Below are 20,320 nucleotides of genomic sequence, written 5' to 3' on the forward strand. Positions count from 1 at the left end.
CCTGCTGATAAACACCAACTGACTCACAAGTCAAGCAAAGTTCAGACATCATGATAAACAAACAAATGATATGATCTGATAATGAAATTACATTCCCATGTCTTAACATAAATATTGATCACATAAAATAAGCCTTGATAATCTTAGATAATAATTTGCATTATTTCAGACATTAAAAAACTAGTTCTTCACATAAACTAAGAGTTGATATTCTTAGACAGTAATTTTCATAAATATTTTCCCAACTAGATCTACACTTCCAACAAAAACTGCTCATGGATTGCAATTTTATTAAAAATATGTACATCATAAATATATATACCTTTTTAAATACAGACATTAATTTTATAAATCTAGTGAAGAACTAGTTAGGTACATTATATGATGTGATACTATCAAACTTAAAAGAAACCTGTTTTGTGCCTGATCTCGAAACCCATCCAAGTCGATTGCAAATGCGGTGGACATGAGTATCTACACATATCCCTTGTACATTGTTCCATCCAATAATCATAACCTACAGTAACAATAACAAAGAGATTTTAAGGAAAAAAACTAATAACATTAACAAAATGAACTTTTAAACTAATAAACATACTGTTTGCTTCAATTAGAAAGAAAAAAATCTGCACGTACCAAATGAGCAATCTTAGGACCTACGCCTGGAAGTGAGAGTAGTTCTTCAATCGAGTTAGGAATGTCTCCATCATACTTTGTGAGACAAATATGAGCAATTTTCTTCAAGTTGCTAGCTTTTCTTATATAAAACCCTACCTAAGAAAAGAATACACAAAAGTACAAGCATAGATATTCAATACATAAAACATGAAATTGACATGCCGACATATTATAAAAATACTGGAAGCTTCAAAAGTGACGCATCCTTATTTTCTGCCAAATCCAAATTATTTGAATCATACAAGAAACAAGGGTTTTAAAAAGCTGCCAAAGAACATACAGGGTAAATCAACTTTTTGATAGTTTCTTCATCAGCTTTGTTGAGTGCATTGGCAGTAAGCAAACCATTTTGACGAAGACGATGAGTTGCTCCTATTCTTGAAAAAACACACTCTTAAATATGACTACACATGTATGAGCAACTACTTCATACAGTCATGTCATGAATCATAAATATGATTGAAATGTAACATTACAATCTTAGAACGAAGCTTGAATACAACTCAAACAATAAAAAGATAAAAACACATTTTGACATATTTGTCAGGACCATAAACTTGAGAAGGTATATGTACTTACCACGAGTAACATGTTCCTTAGTTTGGCTCGATAAAAGAGAAGATGCCAGGACAGCAAATCTTCTTTCCTAATTATATACATAAGAATTTAGTTTATAATGATGACAGTGAAGTTTTCCACATCAAGGTTCATAGCCCAATATTCAATTGTTAATAAATAAATTCCAATGATAATCCAACCTATTAAAGGCTTCTAACTACTATTAATGACAGGTAAGAGACTACAAAGAAGAGAAAGATTAGTTTGGTGAAAATGTGCAATGCATGTATTGGTTGATAAGATAAACGACTAAGGCCATGTTTCTATTGATGGAAAAGAATGGAATAGTAAGACATTGGTTATAATTGTATAAAATAAGGTAGAATGGGATGGAATTTAATTAAATCTATTCCATCTTATTCTAACGAATACCTCTATTAAGGGTATGGGATGGAATCATCTTATCATTTACAATTTTGTTCACTTACCAAAAAATGAAAACTTATCTTCAATATTTCATAAAATACCAAAACAATGATATGACATATTCATTTCATGCTATCCCATTCAACCCTCATCATTTATCCAAACATAGCTTAACTGTCAAAGAAATCAATAACATACACAAGGACTTATCTTTTCTTGCCCCAAAGACTGTGAAATTTGGGAAAAGCAATGCCATTGAAAATACATTTTATAATAATCACACTAAAGTCAGAAACCAAAAGATCAGTGCTTAATTTCTTTCACTACACATGAAATCAACATAATTAGGATACAAATTACGACCTTAAGAGGTAGAATATCATCATCTTCTCGATCACCAGTAGCCTCTGCGTCTGAGCATCTCATTTTACGAATCCCTTCAAGCACATTTTCCCAATTGGCAGGACACTCATCTACATAAATGAACAACACACTTTAAGGTATGTTTGGATGGAGAACTTATTTATCTCTTGTAAATTAAGAAAGCTTCTAACAATAAATTAAGTGTGATTAAAATATAGAGTTAACAGTTAAAAATAATTGATCTCTGAACACTAAAAAGAGTGTACAATGCAGCAAGCAAGAGACACTTACTAAATTGACCCAATTCATTTGTTCCTCTGTATGCAAGCTGGCCAAACTTCTGTGTAGTAGGAAACTGACACAACATCAAAATTTTGCTCATAAATACATTGAAATTGAAATTGAAATTGAAATTGAAATTGAAAGTGGTTAGGTCAGAAAAAGTGTAACTTTTGGGTGTTCAATTTGGGGTGTGTGAAGGTGCATCTTTGCTTGAAGTTGTGTAATACAAGTGTTGAATTTGATCCTCGGTTGGAACACTGAAGCAACATTGAATTGAAGGGTTGAAAATATGATCTGAAAATGAGAATAAAACATTTTCGGATATTGGCTAAACCACTATTTTATTCTTAAATTATGTGACGCTGTTATTTTGGTAATAGTCATTATTACACTTAATTTCAATTTTTCAGAATATTAGTTACCAAAACTAAATCTCATAGTTATTTTTATCTTTCATTATCTGTGCCAAATTAACTATACATCTATTTTCAATGTAACACACATTGTAAATATACAAAATTTATTTAATTTTAATATATTGTTTTAATTTTGTAAGTAGATAATTTATTTATCTTTCATTATACCTTCATTTTCTAAACAAAACAAAATTTGATTTGACGACAAAATTAATATTTTTGGAGAGAGGGAGTAATTAGAAATTAGAAATAGAAGGTAGTTGCAAAGTCCAACGTTAGAGAGACATTGATTTCTGAGAAAGAGTAACGACAGTCACTGAATCAGCGCGTGATCATCACTCTCTTCTCTCTGCAATCTTTATAAACTTTTTATCTCACCTATTCACAACTTTTTCCAACTCCAAATTCTCAAAGGTAAAATCTTAATCCACCCCTTCTTTCTTTCACTTATTACTGTGCTATCCAAAAAACAAAAACTTCTTGTGAAAGATAGTGTTTTTTTTTGTGTGTGTGTGTGTGATTGTAATAGAACATTCTTGTACTAATTTTCATAACCATGATGCATGTCTTCAAAAACTAATTTTTTTTCCTTGTATGTGACAGGTGGAAGCTTGAAAGTTTAGAAGTTTTATTGGAATTTGTGAAAACCAAGATGGGTGTATCAGATGTGTGTCCTACTGTGGATACAATTAGGGCATTCCTTGAACACTTGGTTGATCCAATGCTGCCAGAAAAACCTTCAATTAGAGATGAAGAACCTGCATTATCTCAACAACACAAAGTTGCAAAACAGGTTTTTTCATTCATCTTCACAATATTGTTAGAATTTGGATTACATGCAATCAGAACTGCCAACAGTTGGATAGTCAGCACATTGGTCGTTTGATTATGAGGGGATTGTTCAGAATTTTAAAGAAGATTTTAGTTAACAAATCCTTTTTCAAATCCTTTTTGTTATGGCATTCCAAAGATTAACACCTAGGTGATTATTTGGAACTGATTTGAGTTCAGCTTTTTTTTTTTAATATTGTTTTTATTCTCTGCTTGGAGTATTGTTGAACGTGTTGGTTTTATGAAATAGAAAGATTAAGGTTTTCTTTTCCCTTTTATTGCTTCCTTATTATTGTTACATTACTGCTATATTGACCATATATGGCAATGTAGTTGATAAATGCTGTGATATTGATAATTTCTCATCAACAAGTCTTGTTTTGTGTTTCTAATCAGGCATTTTACATGATATGATATCTGAGTTTAAAATCAAGTACTATACTTATAGATTTATTGATTATGGTGTTGTCTTTCATATCAGGTGCATTCTGCTGTGCTACTGTACAACTATTACCACAGAAAACAGAATCCAGAGCTAGAATTTGTTGCATTTAAGGATTTTTGCAAGTTGTTTGTGAATCTGAGACCAGCATTGTTACCATACATGAAATTCACCCAGAAGCCTGATGAAACCGACCTTGTTGATGTGGATCAACAGCTGTCATTAACAGAAAAAGAGATTGCAAGTTCATGTGATATATGTACACATTTAGATGCGTCGAAAAATGTTCCTAATATAGAGGGATGGCCTATTACAAAAGTTGCCGTACTTTTAGTCAATAGTAAGAAAGAGAATTGCTTCTTGCTTTTTTGTTCCATCACTGATGGAGTATGGTCATTGATCGAAAAATATGTGGATACCTCTGGTCAAAGTTCTGAAGTTACAAGTGGAATCAAATTCACTAACCAAAAGAAAAGAGTCGTTAAGAAGCTTACGAAGAACGGATCAAATGTTGATGAAGATGGATTTTTGCAAGTTGGGTATTCTGCTGTTAAGGAAGCTACTGGTAATTATCCTTCTTCTACAGAAAGATTTCCATAGCTATTGTTAGCAACTGTAGTGCTTAAGTTTTAATTTATTTGTAGTTAGAATCACATGTTAGGAGACACTCGTCCGTGTAAGATAGTTTTTCTCTATTAAATTGTTATTGTAGCATACTGCATTTCGAGTTATTGTATAGTTATCTCATAATTTATGTATTAGCACGTGTTTTTTTTATTCATAAAAGTCAATTTTGATTCTTGTATGCGATACAGGTGTCAATAGTATTGATATAATGGTTTTGGAAAGTTACACTGTGTATTCTCAGAGCAAAGAGAAGACGGCTGCACGCTTTTATATAATGAAGTGCTCACAATCAATTGAGGAGGGGATTATTAAAGTTCCTATCAAAGATTTAATTGAAAGGTTTGTTATAATTGGTATGGTTTTACATAGCTGAGACCAGTTTTCCATTGATAGGAGAAAAAGGTCTCTTGAAAAGTCAAATATACTTTGTTTGCATACCAAGAATTGTCTTCACTTCTAAATAATTGTTTTGAAACTATAAATTTGTGTGTGCTTCTCCATAACATTTTATATCTAATCTTTCGATAGCTTCCGGGGTCCTTTGGTCAAAAGGAGTTCTAGCAGTTGGACGGTTACCCCAGTTGTCGAGTACTTCCACGTGCTTCCATATTCTGAAATAATCTCAGAATGGATTTCTAGGTATGTGTAATTCACCTTTCCCTTTTTCTGATGTTCGAATTATATTGATTTGGCCCTTTTTAAGCTCATAAATAAAAACTATGTGCTATCTAAGACCAATTTGGTTACCATGGTTATGAGCCTAATCCATAATACATGATAAAGTACTTTATTTGTGAGTTTACAGCATATTAGAAATAATGAAGTTAGTTAGTTTGGGTTGAGTTAGTTAGTAGATTAAACTTGGTTAATTGATGTGTTAGTTAGTTAGTTGGTTGGTTGGTTGGTTGGTTAGTTAAGTTCAAATATACTTTTAAATAGAGCTATTGTGTTCATTGTTTTAGCATCTTTTTAATCATCAATATGAAATCTTCTAAGGAATTTTCTATTGTATCAAGCTCGGAAGCTTATTTTCAATATGAGATGAATCTTCAACTCTATGATCTCATGGTTGCTAACACAGCAATGATTTCTGATCTCATGATTAAGAAGTCTTAGAAACATAAGAAAGATTTCTTCAAATTATTTCTCATTTCCATTTTTGTTTTCTTTGGCACCTCTTTCCATATGATAAGGATGGCTATTTGTGTAATATGTTCTTTGTAGAGAAACATTCTCAAATAGTTCGCAAGATTCAAAGCCGGCAGAAAAACAATTCCCAAATCACGAAGTGGCAGAATCGTATATAAGTAGTGAGAGCATGCGTACTGGTCTTGATAGCAAGCCATACAGTGATACTGATACTATTAAAGCTCTTAGTCAGAAAGAGAACAACAGTTGCTGTACAATAACACAGTTTGGTTCTGTCAAGGAAACTCAGGATATGGATGCTGACAATTCTTTAGTTCTTCCTTCGAAAAATAAAGAAGAATGCCAGAAAATTGCCAATGAATGTACAAGCTCTATCGAGGTTTGAAGTTTGTTATACAAATGCTATGAGTTGAAAGTATTCGTTATTTTTAGCGACTTTAATGATGACATGACTTAATTTTTATCCTATATTGAATTTGACTAAAAGAACTCTCATCAGCTTAAAAAAAGAAGAAGAGAAATCCCATCAAGCTATGTGCCATTGGATTGTCAGGCTGAGAAGGTTGTTACAACAAGGACGCACGTCATTAAGGGTGGAATCAAAGATCAATCTGCTTCTGATAAGCTTTGTGCCGATACCACGTTCGAAAATGAACCCATAGAAAAATGTACCGTGACTGCAAATAACTCCAACAGAGATCTTGAGAAGCTTCAGATTTTCATAGCTTCAAAGGGGGATATATTGTCGCAAACCGCCCTCAATGCTCTTATACAAAAGAGGAATGCACTGGTAAATAAAATAAAAACCTCTTATATTGAACTATGATGTTGGATTACATTTCAAACTTAATGCTTTTATGTGTTTTATGTTTGTACTATTTTTGTCATCAATTTGTATTTAGATTAACTGTGTTTACGTTTAACTTAGGTTATTAAGTTTCTATGAGCAGGCTCTTAAGCAGCGCGCTATAGAGGATGAGATTGCTGTGTGTAATATGAAAATTCAGAGATGGTTAATTGGTATGCTTTCCTATACCGATGTTTATCCTTGCTTTTGACGGTGTGAAACTGTTTTACACATGCATCTAATCAAATCATACTATGATGCCACTTTAATATACGAGTTCTTAAAATACATCCACAAATATTTACACGATCAAATGTAAATAGGTGTATGTGTAAAAAAAATTTAAACTGACAGTATATATAAATTAAATCAATTAAATAGTGTTTGTGTGAAGGTGAAAATTTGATATTTATTGTGTTTTCTTGACACAAGTAGGTGAAGAAGATGAGTTGGAATTAAAGATGGAATCCATTATAGAAGGCTGTAACAATACACGGTTAAGAAATCAAGGAAGGATGTGTCAATATCTTGAAGATCAATGCTCACCTCAATCTTTTAAGAGGAAAAGATTGGCAGAGGCTGTGCTCAGTTTGCAAACTCCTTGCCAGGCAAGACATGTAATTAATTAATACTACTTTTTTTGTTTTCATTTTCAATATTCATGCATAGTTTGGAAATTTGTTGTGATTGGTACTTGTGGTGCACTAATATGATTACTTACTAATGTCATGAATTTTGTGTAAAACTAGAGAAAATGGTTACTTACTAAATTTTATTTAGTTTTCTATAAACACGATCCGACGAATGTTGCTCGTATATTTGAAGCATACTTCTACAAGAATACAGAAACGTATAAAAGAAATATTTAGTTTGTATAGGGCAACATAATATATGAGTCTACTGATCAAGACAATGCATATTAAATTGAAAAAAAAAATAGTAAATTTGTGAATCAATCTACAAAAGGTATTAATCCTTGTGATTTTGTGACGCTGCATGTATCTTTTTAAAGAAGCGTAGTTCGACATACTATTAATTTCCCTTCATCATTGTAGAATCAATTAAAAATTTGGTTCGATCTTGCAGGAATTAGATGATATATGTCTTGAAAATAATTGGATCCTACCAACATATCGTATATCTCAATCAAATGGTAAGACTACCTAACCAAGGTAGCTTTTCGATCATGCAATTTTGGCTCAGTTTTTTATATCTAAAAAGATTGAATCAAATAAGATATAGTCATTCCACATAAATGCTACTTTTTAGTTCACCTTTAAGATGTTGAATAACCACTAGTTGCTTATTTGTTTATAATGGTTATTGGTATGTTATGAATCATATCTCAATTCAAAATAACAACGAACTCAATCAAAACAAAATCTAAGTGCGTATTTTATTGTAATATCTCATTTTTATTTATGACATGAATGCTGGTTATTTTGAAGGCGGATTCAAAGCTAAAGTAAGAGTTAAAGGAGTGGAGTTCGAGTGTTCATGTGAGGGTAGTTCATGTTCATTTCCTCGTGACGCAAGGGAATCAGCTGCTGTTCAGATGTTAACCAAATTAAGAAGTATGGCAAAATCAGCTCTCTAATATTGGCTCTTATGGAGATGGCTTCTTCACTAATTATGTACATGAATTGCATACAAGTTTTTTTTTTCCCTTGGGCTATTCTTGGTTTCAACCAATGAACTTGTCCTAATGATGGATTTTTTTTTCAATCTACATTTGTAGTTTTAATAATGTAGTGGATCTTTTTTTATTTTAAAAAGTTACTTTTTCTTCTTTTGAGTATAAAATGCTATTACTAATTATAAATAAATCAACTTATTGGTGGTGAGTAATCATAGTTTTTTTTTATTCTTTAATAACTTCCATTATCACCCTAATTTGGATGAGATGGCACAAATTCCTTTTAAAAAATTGTTTGATAACTTTTGTTATCACTCGCATTAAATTTATCTTGAGACACATTTCTTCTTCCTTGTGGCGACGTGTGTTGTGTAAGGCTTTCCAATTTTCAATTATGTCAAGAAAAAAGAAAGAATTTTTAGGAAGATATAAACTAGAGATTTAAATTAGTTTTAGGCATCAAAATTGTTTTTTTGTAATTCTTTTTGAAAGACTATAATGTCTTTTAAATTATTGACATAACACATTTCCAATGTACTAATTAGGCGGAGTGACATTGGATAAGAATGATACACATACAAAACACATTTTTTGGATTGATGTTGAGCTAAAGACTAAACTTTCATAGTTCTTATTTATTAGAGAATAAAAATTGAATTTGTTTCTCATTTTAGTAAAAACATTTATTACTGTATTTCTTTGACAATGTCTTTTTAAATTACACTAATGTGGTAAATTCCACCTTAAACTACACTAGAGAGGTAAAAATCGGCATTCTCTTTCTGGACAAATGCGTATTGAATGTTAATCTTTACATACAAATATAAAACTTTTTTTAGAATAAAAATGTATCAAAGTTCAATTCTCAATACTGTAAGAATCTATGAAAATTTTAAGCCACTTATCATCCAATAATTTATTAAACCAACACGAAGACATAATATTTAAAAAAAAATTGAAACAATATACATAAGATAGTTTGCCCATAACATGCTTTATTATTGGTAATTTTGGATGCAGGAATCCACTCATTTACGACTCACGAGGAGCTTTTACCATTTGATTCTCGCGAGAGAACATAAGAAAAATGATACAGTAACAAAAAATATCAACAAAACCCTCGTATCCACTAAAAAAGACAAAAAAAAACCTTAAAATATTGACAAATATAACTAAAGTTTATAGACAAAATCATACACTTGCTGGACTAAAAGAACCACCTCCCTCATCAAAAGAAGCTGCAGATTTCACGTATTATAGGCATGAATACAGAAACATTTAAGTTTATCATCATCATAAAGAATGAAAAAATGACATATATTGCAATCTAACTTAATTAGCAACCCGCAGCTTTCAAGAATTTATCATAAGGGCTCGAAGGTGGAAGTCTCAAAGAATGTTGCTGCTGAGTGTCATGTGAAAGGAAGCGGGTGTAATCCTGTGCTCGAAATTGCTCCTGACTCACCAACTTCAACTCACCTTTTGAATACTCTAGTGCCTGCATAATGGCATAGTAGTGACAAATGATTATCATTTTCAAATAGATCCTGAAGAAAAATTCTATTATAACACACCCTTAAAGTGAAAAACTAAACTTCTGTAAGAAAATGCTAACCTTAACAGGTTGAGAAGAAACTTCAATTTCACTTGAAAGAATTAAGGCCTTGGTCTCCTCTTGATGCTTAAAACTTTGAATGGCTGACATCTTCTGTTGTTTCCCTGTTACAAGGGCCTCGCACTGGTTCTTCATTTGGTCATAAGGTAAAGTATTTGAGGAAGTGGAGAAGCTTGCAACTTGCCGAGCAGTTTCCAAAACCTATCCATATGATAGTGTCCCCATATATCATTAAAAGAAGAAGAATACCATTATTCATTCTCCAGCAGAAGCATAAGAATTGATTCAAAATACAATCAAAATGCCAATCAGTTAGATTTTTAGATAAAAAAGAAAGGCATTTCATTTTTACCGATTCCAAGAGTTGATTAACACCTAGAACATCAGGGACGTTAATTGAAAGTGATGTTCTGCGATCTGACTGGCTTCCACTTGGAGTCTCTTCATCCATCATATCATCTGGAGCCATTATCTGGAAAACCAATTGCAGTGTATGTCAAAAAAGTTTTTCAAGATAAACTACATGCCGATGAAATTTTACATAATTTCACCTCATCAAAATCGGGGAACTCAATCTGAGCATGTGGAGAACATTGCCTTGGTGTCTCCATAAACAATGGAGGTCCCGATGGATAAGCATCATCAGGCGAAAAACCCTGTAGAAGTTGATTTTTTATGCTGGACAACTCATCCTGGTAAATATGGAAAAAGTCGTGTTATTTCCACATGTACACAACCCACATATTCCTCTCATTCTGCACATACCTCACATACTATGTGCAAGTACTGTTTTACTTTAAATAATATTATTTTTATAAATAGTTTCCAGTACAAATGTGTGTGTGCAACACTGGAACATATACAAAAAAACAAATAAATAATTAAATATTGAACCAAAAGCAACCAGTTAACTTCTTATATTTAATCATTATTAAACACTTATCAGACATTCGATTGTTTTCTTATAAACTTCTACATTCTTGCTACTCAATTATTAGTCACCTATAAATATATATTAAGATTGGAGCAAACAAAAGTACAATGCTTCCTTGTTACTACCCTCCTGCATATAAAACCCCCTACAATTTTCTTTACGTCTTTTTCGCGTTGCGTGTGAAGTAGTTTTATGTGGGTTTATAATAGAAAGAATAACAAAGCCATATTTCTTTAGAAAATCATTGCACTGTCTATTAATTGAGACAAAAAAGTATCATTATAACTTCTCAAAGCATAAATGATATAAGAGTATTCTTTGTCAGCCCAAGCAAATTTATATTACCTCCGACAATTTTGAATATTTAGCCATAAAGTATGATATTACAGTCTCTTTCAACTGCTTGTCGTCCAATTGCACAGCTGAGAGTGACTTCATAGCAGCAACTTCATCTTCCTTGGATCCATAAATTAACGTGTCTGATTCAATACAAACAGCTCGCAGCAGGGTATCATCCACCAATTCAAGAAAAGGATCTACCTGTGCGTTTATGATTTTAATTAGTTATTTAAGCATAATTAAAAAAAGAAAACAATAATGACTCTCAACATTAAACCAAAGCCAAATAACAAGGATGTGGAGTGGAGGATCAAATCAAGAGGTTAAGGGTAGAAACTAACTGGTTTCTCTGTCAAGGATGCTTTGACTTTTGAAATTAGATCAGGGAAGTTGCCTGCCCTGGCAGAGAATATAAGCATGTATGAAGCCAAGGTAAAAAGGGACCTCCTGTGAGATGGTTGTAAGCCTCCTTTAACAGGCATGTAAAGAAATATGTCAGAAAATATTTGCCATAGAAAATATAATTCTCAGTTAAGTTTCAGCTATTGGACATTTCAGAAATTGTAAGTAATTCCATTTTTGCCACCATTCAATGGGGACGAACATTCCTTTGTTTGGTAAGCAAAAAGTCAGGGAATGGAAGTTCCATTCCCAACCTCAATTCCATAGATATAGGAACTCCCAATGTCATTCCATCCTACAAAGTAAAAAGTCACTTACCTTCTTGGTCCAAAGATATGCTCCTGAGGGAAAATGCCAGTTGGAAGCATCTTACTAAAGCCATGTAACTGGATGTCTGGAAAACAATCAACATCATCACGATCTTAGACAAATTAATCATATAGTATCACTTGGTTCTAAATGCTATCCAGATTAGTTTTTTGGGACAAAAATGTGATATACACTATTGTTTCTTAGTTTTTGAAAAGATGAAAACTCATGTCTGACTGCTTACCACTGCCACTAAATGCTGGCAACAATATCAAGCTAAGTAGGAATACTCTTTCATAAGTTAATCTTAAAATTAATTGCACTTACATAACCCATGATAGTAAAAGCTACTCTTCCTCAACAAGAAAAGGCTACTCAGTGATTTCTAAACTGATAGTTAATGACATAAATCATTATAAATGAGTAACAATTAAACAAAATGAGCGAAGTGATTTTTGTTACTTTACTGATTATAAATCTTCGAAAGCAATCATGGCACTTTGTAAGCACCAACCTCACCTTAGAACGAGTAAATAACAAAGCAATGCTATAAGTGTGCGCCATTGCCTCATAATTTGCAGGGACATTTTCAGCAGATGTTGCCTGAACCCAGATTGAAGAAAGCAAGAGTCTCACTTGGTGACTGCTCAACCTAAGAGATCTTAGATCCTGAAAATTCCAGGGATAAAACATTTGGTTAGGAACTGCTATAGCAAGGCCAGTCATAAAAGCTAACTGATCACTGAACGTCCAACAACATAACTGAATTCAACAAGAATCATTAAGATTAAACTATAAAGAATACGAACAAAATAGGGAAATACCCTCAACCCCTCCAACCAATAAAAACAAATTAAAATCATACAGTAAATAATGATATTAAAAATTTCTGACATCTTTTCCATCAGTTAGAACACGAGTGTAAAAACTTTCTTCCTACTATTACCTTTTCTTCTACCAGTTTCCCATTCAAGTGCTCTGCTCCAGAAAAACTTTCATGCTGAATGGGGAGGCTGTCACTCTCTAACTTCTTAGCAATCTTTTTTTGGTCTAACCAAGGAGAAACCACAGATGGCATGAGCACCATAGAGAAGATACTATGTGCTCCAATTTGTGTTTCACGGTCAGGATGAGCCATGGTCAGAAGCAATTGATGAAACAACGCATCAGGGAAAGCCTGGAAAAGTCCAAAAATAACTCCAAAAGTTAGACAATTAACTAGAGCCAAGCATGCAGAAACACCGTTCTCAGTCTAGCAAGATTACTTGCCTTCTTGTGATATGACACATTAGGAACGGAACTGACTAACTTTGCAGTTTGATAGACAGCAGAGATTGTTGTTCTTGCTATGATAGTAGAACTAGAAATATTCTCTAGCACCACAGCCATCAAATCGAGAATGGGTCCTGCATCTCCCACCTGATACAGTAGAAGCAGTGTGACAAGACTGCTGCAACATACTCAATCCTAATTCTTATATAGGAATTTAGTTGTTTATAAAATGAAGTCAACTTCTATTCAAAAAAGAGAGGAAAACAGTGTAGATATTTAGTTACTCTCCATTATAAAAGTCAGAATTCAGAGGTAACATATTAACATTTTTTTCGAAAGATTGACAACTAAAGACACAAGTCCCTAAGGAAAACCACTTCGGTTGAGAGAACTGATAACAATTGAATCCATAGACATTTAGAATCCAAGAAACTTTATTCAGAGAATACCCGTAATGATGTCACACGTGTCATATAATATAACAAAGTTTGAAAAGACAAACCAAAATATTAATACATAATGTTAATATATATATATACCTTGTTTGAAAGTTGTAATATGCACATTTCAATGGCAGATTGAAGTTTAGTATTAAACTTATATGCATCATTTCCAATGCTGGACGCTTCAGCTGAATTTTGTATGCATTTCCTTAAATGTTTAATGAGATCAGATATTGCACTGATGACTGCAACTGAGGCTTGCTGCTTCACATTTTGTGCAACCTGTGTGGTGGTGTTAATAATATCAATCTGAAGGATTGGTTTCTTGGCAACATTCTTATGATCCAAGTGCTTGACCAAAATGGACAACAGAAGATGGGAGTTATTTCCTGGTGTTCAAGAAGTGATGATCAATTATTGAGAAAAATACGGAGAACTTTGATGTCTAAGAAAAATAATTACACAGGATGTAACAAGAGTACCTGATTCTGCTAAAAGGGATTGCAAATACATCAAAACACCATAAGCAACCCCCTTTTCAGCAGACCAGTGGTTTTCAGTATCAAAATAATGAAAAAGTGGTTCCAGGACACGCCGCACAGTCGTAGCTTCCTTTGCCAATTTGGCTATATTATACAAGCAAACCTTTGACCAATAAGCAGGATTCTTAGCAGTATCCCTGTGAAAGTGGTGAATACACAGGCAATTAGGATCATGGATGTTGGACTCTTACATAATAAAGGGAGCCAGAAAAAGAAAGAAGACATACAACTTGGACTCTGTCTCAGTTCCTGTTGCGACACTCAACGTGGAAGATATCCGGTCTTCTTTAGGAAATCCTTGAACCAACTGGTTCTGAGATCGTGAATTCAGTTTCTCTCCGTTGGCAAGGTTGGACTTAGAATGGACATCCATGTAATTATCCAAAATTGCTGATATAATCTATTCCAAAATCCACCAACCCAACAAAATAAGGAAAAAAAAAATTAGGTTGTCAAGAATACGTTTAACTTCAAGATAAACTAACATCGAATTTCAAGACCCAAATTGTGGTTGAAAATTTGGGATAAATAAAAACATAGAAACTATGCTTAAAGATTCAATGCAACCCTTTGCTTGATGTCAATGCTGGAATCATTCAACAAACTGAAGGAATAAAAACAGGAATACAATGCTCACTTTGTCAAAATCCATGGAAAGATGTGAGTGCTCACCCATGAACTTTATCTGGTCAAAAACAAAGGAGAAAATCAAAAGGCAACAAGGGAAAGTACAAGTAACCTCAAAAGGCAACTGGCATAAGGAGCATTACCATAGAGGATAGAGCTTGTAGTCCAGCTGAACGTAGAAGCAGAGCTCGTTCATCATCTCCCACTTCTTGAGCCAGTTCACATAATTTCGGGATAAAACCCTCTAAGTTGAACATGTATGTACCATCTGTCTACTTTTAGTTCAGAGGGTCAATATCACTAAATTTGTGGCATTAAAAATAATGTGACTAATAAAACAAACTATAAACTATCTTTAAATTGCAATTTATCTAAGTAGCAGGATCTATACTTGTAGACTATAAGTCTATAACGTTAAATTCAAATCACTAAATCTACTTTTTTTAAGTAGTGCTAAGCCACAAAAAGTTATATAAGATTTAAATAGTCAAGTCAGAAAGATTGAATGACCATGTACCTGGAAATTAACAAAATCTACAAGAGTATTGCAACCTAAGATCTGCACTTCATCTGCTCGAGTTTGCTCTAGAAGCGTCCGAATGATCCCTAATAAACTACTGGCAAATAGTGGCCTGCAGATTAAGAAGCATTTATTTTGAATGTCATTAATCAGTCCAATGAAATGTGGCATCTAACAACCGGAAATCATATGAGCCAGAATTTTATTGTATAACACTTAAGTCACTAGCAAATAGGAGAACTAATTGATAACAATTGACCCTGCCTTGGAATACAAAACGTTATATTGAAAATAAAGAGTTCCATATATCTGATACAAAATCATGTTATAAAAAAGGACTTCTCATTGTATTATATACTAAGATTACTCTCGTCCAGTGTAAATTTATTATAGAAGATATCTGGAGGTCCTGAACACAACTCATGAATTTCAAACAGGCTTCAGCAATGTAATACTCTTGTGATCACGATGCCTGAATCTTAAGATTTCGAAGACAAATCTGGCCGTCAGCCTCCCTTTTTGTTTCAACAAACTCACTTGGGATCAAATAAAAATTAAGTTCAAGGAATATGTCTGCACTTAACTTATAAGGTAAAAAACTTACATCTGCTCCTTACATGACGACAGCAATTTTCTGTATATGCACAAGATAACTTTCACTGAACCAAAGGTTTCATTACGCAAATCCTTGTAACATCTTTGCTCCAAGTTCTCCGTAATCTGCCAAGATAAAACACCACATAAACTCAGGAGGATATGTAACAGATCAAATTCAATACTGAAAATGAAAAAATTTGGAATTAAATTGATCTAATTGTGTTTGTTTAAATTTAATTCATGCCAAAACTGAAATTAGGTGAAGAATTCAGCAAATGAGAGTTCACTAAAAAGTAAACATTCAGTTTCAACTCTTTCGTTGTTTAAAGTATTATATTATATGTCCATTATTTCCTTTAAAATAGCCTCATTGAAATTACTGAGTGACAAAGTTTTCTTTTAACAAATATAATAAGAAATTCAATGAAAATATTGCCAAAAATTACAAATCAATGTTTCAGATTGTCACCAAAAATCTCACCGCTTAATATTTCAATTATATCATACATGTGATTAGATGGAAGGCAACCAACCAGATTTTCTAAGATGAAATATTAATTGAAGCAGGGAGTAGTTTCTTATGAGAATGATTATCTATATTTCCTTCAGCGTGTCATAATTTTATTTATTAAGTGAAACAACTATACTACAACTGACAATGAAACAAAGAGTAGACTTGTAAGAACAGTATTACCTTGGGAATTCTCAATGGATTCCTATTTGCATACTCACAAAGCTTTCCAATTTTCCTATCATTGAGTTCAGTGACCTGCAAAACACAGTAAGCATCAGATGAATTAAAAAAAAAATCTTATTCTTTGGTTCAGCCAGGGGAGGGGAAAGAGGGACTGGATATCATTATAAATCATTGCTAAATCCAAAAAACTTTGATAGTATAATTTTGATCATAAATCACCCCCTAGTGCCAGTAATTCTATTAAGAAAGCTGAATATCTTACTATTAATAACACAGTAATACCACACCAGCCACTAAGAGCAATAGAAATGAACCACAAAATGGCTTTACCAATAAATGTTAGTAAATATTAAATCAATATATCATCATTCAATCCTCCAATGTATACATAGATAAATAATTCCAAAGTCAACTTATAATTCTCAGCTAGCTCCTTGAGACTAAGAAACTCCCAAAGGCCAAAGCAAATTTCATAACAGCATGAGCTGAAAATTTTACCTGATTACGGGGCAGGACTTCGGCAATCAACTTCTTGTAACGTTTGACAGGTTGTCTTGATCTTGCTCGCAGAGAAGGACAAAAAACACAGAGGTTACCACAGGCTGGGACAACCCGCCTGGACATAACCCCCATTATCCTATGAATTCACAAACCCTCTTCCCCTGAAATATAACAAATTTCAGTTTCCATCATTGAAATAACAGTAATAAGAACTTCAATTTCACACGAATTTATATACAAGCAATACTAATGAACCAAGTAAAATTCAGCTTGATTAAGAACACAGGGTTTAACAAATTTCCCCAAAAACAAAAAACTACACAAGGGATACAAACAACATATAAATTAACTGATCAAGAATTTATAGAGAGAAATATCTGAAACCTACCAATTCGAATTCGAACTACAGAAATTCCACCTATTCGCAAAATCCAGCGTCTTCGATCGCGATCTTAACTATATTCGAAAGCAAAAATAATAATCATGCTAAGTTATAGAGAGAATTAACAAAAAAATTGCTAATTGTAATAATTCAAGATGAAATTGAACGAGAAATGAAAGTATATAAAATAAAATTGAAAAAAAGAAATACCGTGGAAAAATGGCGATGGGGTCAGAGTCAGAAGGCGCAACTCTTCCCCGGCCATCGACATAAATTAATAATAATATGAAAATGATGGAAAGGGTAACTTTTTAATTCGACAAAGAAAATCGTATCATAATATCAATTCAACCGTGAAATTTATCATATATACTACTATTATATAATTTATTCACCAAAACAAATCACTATTACATATTTTTGGTAACACACTATTAAATATGTTAACTACGGTCAAAAAATTGTTATATATTAATTAAAAACATTATTTTGGCTCTATTTATTAATTTATTAGTTATAAAGGATTTATTTAAAATTATTAGAAATAAAATATCGTGCAAAATTTGATATCAGAGACGCATGCCATCGTTTGTGTTGCCAAAAAACGAACGTGGGAGATTAGGCTGTCGTAGCATATCCGGTCAACGCCAAGTGAGTTTAGAATTTAGTTTATTTTTTATATTTAAGTACTTGTATATTATAAATAAAAATAATTGATAGTAGTATTTAAATAGGATATCCAGGTGTTAGGGATGGTAACAATGGCGTAATGGTGTGAGAAACAACGCAGCAAAATCCCAAACGTACCGGAAATTATGGGTTCATTGGCATTACTGGGTTTACTTATTTATTTATGGAAAGGTAGATTGCAAATGAAGGAAAGTCCTTTTTCTTTCTTCTAATTTTACTTTTTCTTTGTAAAAAAAAGTAATAAAAATGAAAAATACGTGAATTGAGTTTCACTATTCAATTCAGAATAAAATAAAAATAAAAATAATTAAATAGTTAAATAGTTACTTTTTTGGTTATTAACTTTTTTTGTTACTTTTTTTATTCATATTTTATTCTATAATAGTATATACTTATTTTTAATAAAAAATATTTAATGTCAATAATTAAATCGTTGACATTCAAATAAATAATTTAATAAAATCAGATTATATTTTACATGAAATCTAAAAAATTAATTGAGTTTAAATAATTTTTTTAATAACTGTAAAAGTAGTTAATTATACTTATGATAATTGAGCCGAGAGAATATTTGTAAATTGTGTTTAGTTTATTTTCATAAATTTTCAAAATACTTTATGAGAATAAATTTATTATATTTTATATTTTGTTATAAAATGTTTACCATAAACAAAATTTAAGATTCTCCAATTAAATGTAGACTTATAAGACATATCATAAATTATTTTTGTAAACTCTCCCAAATAATTTAAATTATATACAAATACAATATTTGATTTAACACTTATGATTGCTTAAGAAATAAGTTAAGAGAAAGTTGTGAGAAAATGAAAAGATAATATCAAAATTTTATTCAGGTTTGCACTTATGATTGCTTAATTACATCATGATCACTTGTATTTATACACACTTGAACTACCAGATTAGTTAGTAACTGTGAGGTCACAACTGTAATCAACATATAAGCTTATTGACTCATGATTCCAACACTAACACAAGGCAACTCAGATAACTTTTACAAACTAAATTGAATTATACATACTAATAATTCATAGCAAGAGACAAAAGAGTTGAGCGATAATGAAAATTAAGAAAACTGAAATGTATAAAACGAATAAATGCGTTTACAACATAGTTCAACCGATAAAATCAATTGGTTACTACTCCGAATGAGAACACTACTAGTAAAAATAAAAAAGAACACAAGAGAATAAAAAAAACGATGAATCGAGAATTTAAATGGAAGGGAAATTATCAGCACCGGAAACGTGAACTCCGACGCGTTGAATGGAATGAAACAAAGGAGAAACCATCAATCGGTAATGTAAAGGACGCGAAAGCTCCTCTTTAGCGTCGATTTGAACTCCGGTGACGCCGATTTCTCTGAGACGGAAACCTAATTTCTCACCAACACGAGAAGCTACTTTAGCGTCCCAGAATCGGTGAGATCTTGGGAAGCGATTGAGTTTGGATCGATAGTGAGCGAGGAATTCTTGTTCTGAAGAGGAAGCCATTGCTATGATAGATGAGGTTGTTGTGTTTGTTACCTGTGCCGTTATTTTCCGGCACGATAGGACTAGTTGAAGTACGTGCTGGTGGTTTTGGGTGAGCGTCATCGTTTACCCATACGACAGTGTTTTTTCGTCGTTTAGGACGTCGTGCACCTTCTTTGCTTGCTTGTTGCTTACGATCGTTTGTTAATTGTAACGTTTTCGTCCAATTTGTGCTTCGGCGGCGCTACCGGGTAGTAAGCGTCAAACACCTCCACACAAAAATAATAATTAATATATAAGAGATCTTTTTCCACCAAAAACACTTTTTAATTATGAAAAATAATATCCATCCATTTAAATTAAAGAGAACTGTAAATTCAAGTTCTTTAAAATAAAAATAACATATATAAATATACTTACAATATTTATATTAATAATAAAAAACGACAAAATATTTTAAAATTTAAGTGACTAAAATACATATGTTTATCAATTTATACCTTTGGCGAAGACACTGCCAAACAACTACACTAAAGAATAGACAAATAGATATTTGAAGGATAAATTATTTACATGAGTATATCTTAATGTCTTTTCTACCTTATACTCGAATTGAGGATTATTATTTCATGCTAAATTTATTTATTTATTGACTAAAAATGATATTCATTCATTTATGTTGGTAAAAAAATATATTGATCA

At 32.2% G+C, this 20,320-nt stretch overlaps 4 protein-coding genes across 13 annotated transcripts in view; 1 reads left to right on the forward strand and 3 right to left on the reverse strand.

The window, feature by feature from the left end:
- Positions 1-2,656, reverse strand: part of LOC101511061 (endonuclease III homolog 1, chloroplastic-like) — a 3,604-nt gene extending 948 nt beyond the window's left edge. Inside the window, exons 1-7 of one of the 2 annotated variants that reach the window (XM_012714988.3) lie at positions 2,475-2,656; positions 2,317-2,365; positions 2,026-2,135; positions 1,258-1,324; positions 959-1,050; positions 637-774; positions 413-517 (exon numbers count right to left, since the gene is read on the reverse strand). In XM_012714988.3, the coding sequence (XP_012570442.1) occupies positions 413-517; positions 637-774; positions 959-1,050; positions 1,258-1,324; positions 2,026-2,135; positions 2,317-2,365; positions 2,475-2,576 (663 nt within the window). In that variant the 5' untranslated portion in view covers positions 2,577-2,656. Of the gene's footprint in view, positions 1-412; positions 518-636; positions 775-958; positions 1,051-1,257; positions 1,325-2,025; positions 2,136-2,316; positions 2,381-2,474 lie in introns of both variants that reach the window. The other variant, XM_004486867.4, reaches the window with a different exon arrangement.
- Positions 2,657-2,985: 329 nt separating this feature from the next.
- LOC101510515 (uncharacterized) lies at positions 2,986-8,408 on the forward strand. 8 transcript variants are annotated; one of them, XM_012714936.3, is made up of 11 exons: positions 2,986-3,137; positions 3,327-3,516; positions 4,036-4,561; positions 4,812-4,962; positions 5,152-5,262; positions 5,848-6,151; positions 6,260-6,562; positions 6,723-6,792; positions 7,052-7,236; positions 7,706-7,772; positions 8,068-8,408. In XM_012714936.3, exons 2-11 carry the CDS (start codon positions 3,376-3,378, stop codon positions 8,214-8,216), a joined length of 2,007 nt encoding a protein of 668 aa, XP_012570390.1. In that variant the 5' UTR covers positions 2,986-3,137; positions 3,327-3,375; the 3' UTR covers positions 8,217-8,408. The 8 variants fall into 8 exon arrangements, with proteins under 8 accessions (XP_012570390.1, XP_073222949.1, XP_012570387.1 ...); XM_073366848.1 differs by lacking the exon at positions 2,986-3,137 and having other exon boundaries at positions 3,170-3,516; positions 7,706-7,791; positions 8,068-8,207; XM_012714933.3 differs by lacking the exon at positions 2,986-3,137 and having other exon boundaries at positions 3,171-3,516.
- A 953-nt stretch (positions 8,409-9,361) lies between these two features.
- LOC101509978 (protein SEMI-ROLLED LEAF 2-like) lies at positions 9,362-17,799 on the reverse strand. Of its 2 annotated transcripts, XM_004486863.4 has the most exons (21): positions 17,646-17,799; positions 17,442-17,509; positions 17,051-17,214; positions 16,550-16,624; positions 15,863-15,978; positions 15,256-15,370; positions 14,882-15,010; positions 14,749-14,796; positions 14,339-14,511; positions 14,052-14,248; positions 13,666-13,958; positions 13,124-13,273; positions 12,801-13,031; positions 12,374-12,523; positions 11,864-11,939; positions 11,485-11,612; positions 11,150-11,344; positions 10,422-10,562; positions 10,223-10,342; positions 9,871-10,071; positions 9,362-9,753 (listed from the first exon to the last, which is right to left on the reverse strand). In XM_004486863.4, exons 3-21 carry the CDS (start codon positions 17,183-17,185, stop codon positions 9,592-9,594), a joined length of 2,835 nt encoding a protein of 944 aa, XP_004486920.1. In that variant the 5' UTR covers positions 17,186-17,214; positions 17,442-17,509; positions 17,646-17,799; the 3' UTR covers positions 9,362-9,591. The 2 variants fall into 2 exon arrangements, with proteins under 2 accessions (XP_004486920.1, XP_004486921.1); XM_004486864.4 differs by lacking the exons at positions 15,863-15,978; positions 16,550-16,624; positions 17,051-17,214; positions 17,442-17,509; positions 17,646-17,799 and having other exon boundaries at positions 14,882-15,013.
- Positions 17,800-19,195: 1,396 nt separating this feature from the next.
- On the reverse strand, positions 19,196-19,931 carry LOC101509652 (uncharacterized). The gene has a single exon (XM_004486862.4). It carries the CDS (start codon positions 19,739-19,741, stop codon positions 19,361-19,363), a length of 381 nt encoding a protein of 126 aa, XP_004486919.1. The 5' UTR covers positions 19,742-19,931; the 3' UTR covers positions 19,196-19,360.
- Positions 19,932-20,320: the final 389 nt, after the last annotated feature.

Source organism: Cicer arietinum, chromosome 1 (assembly GCF_000331145.2).
Source record: "Cicer arietinum cultivar CDC Frontier isolate Library 1 chromosome 1, Cicar.CDCFrontier_v2.0, whole genome shotgun sequence".
Lineage (NCBI taxonomy): Eukaryota > Viridiplantae > Streptophyta > Magnoliopsida > Fabales > Fabaceae > Cicer > Cicer arietinum.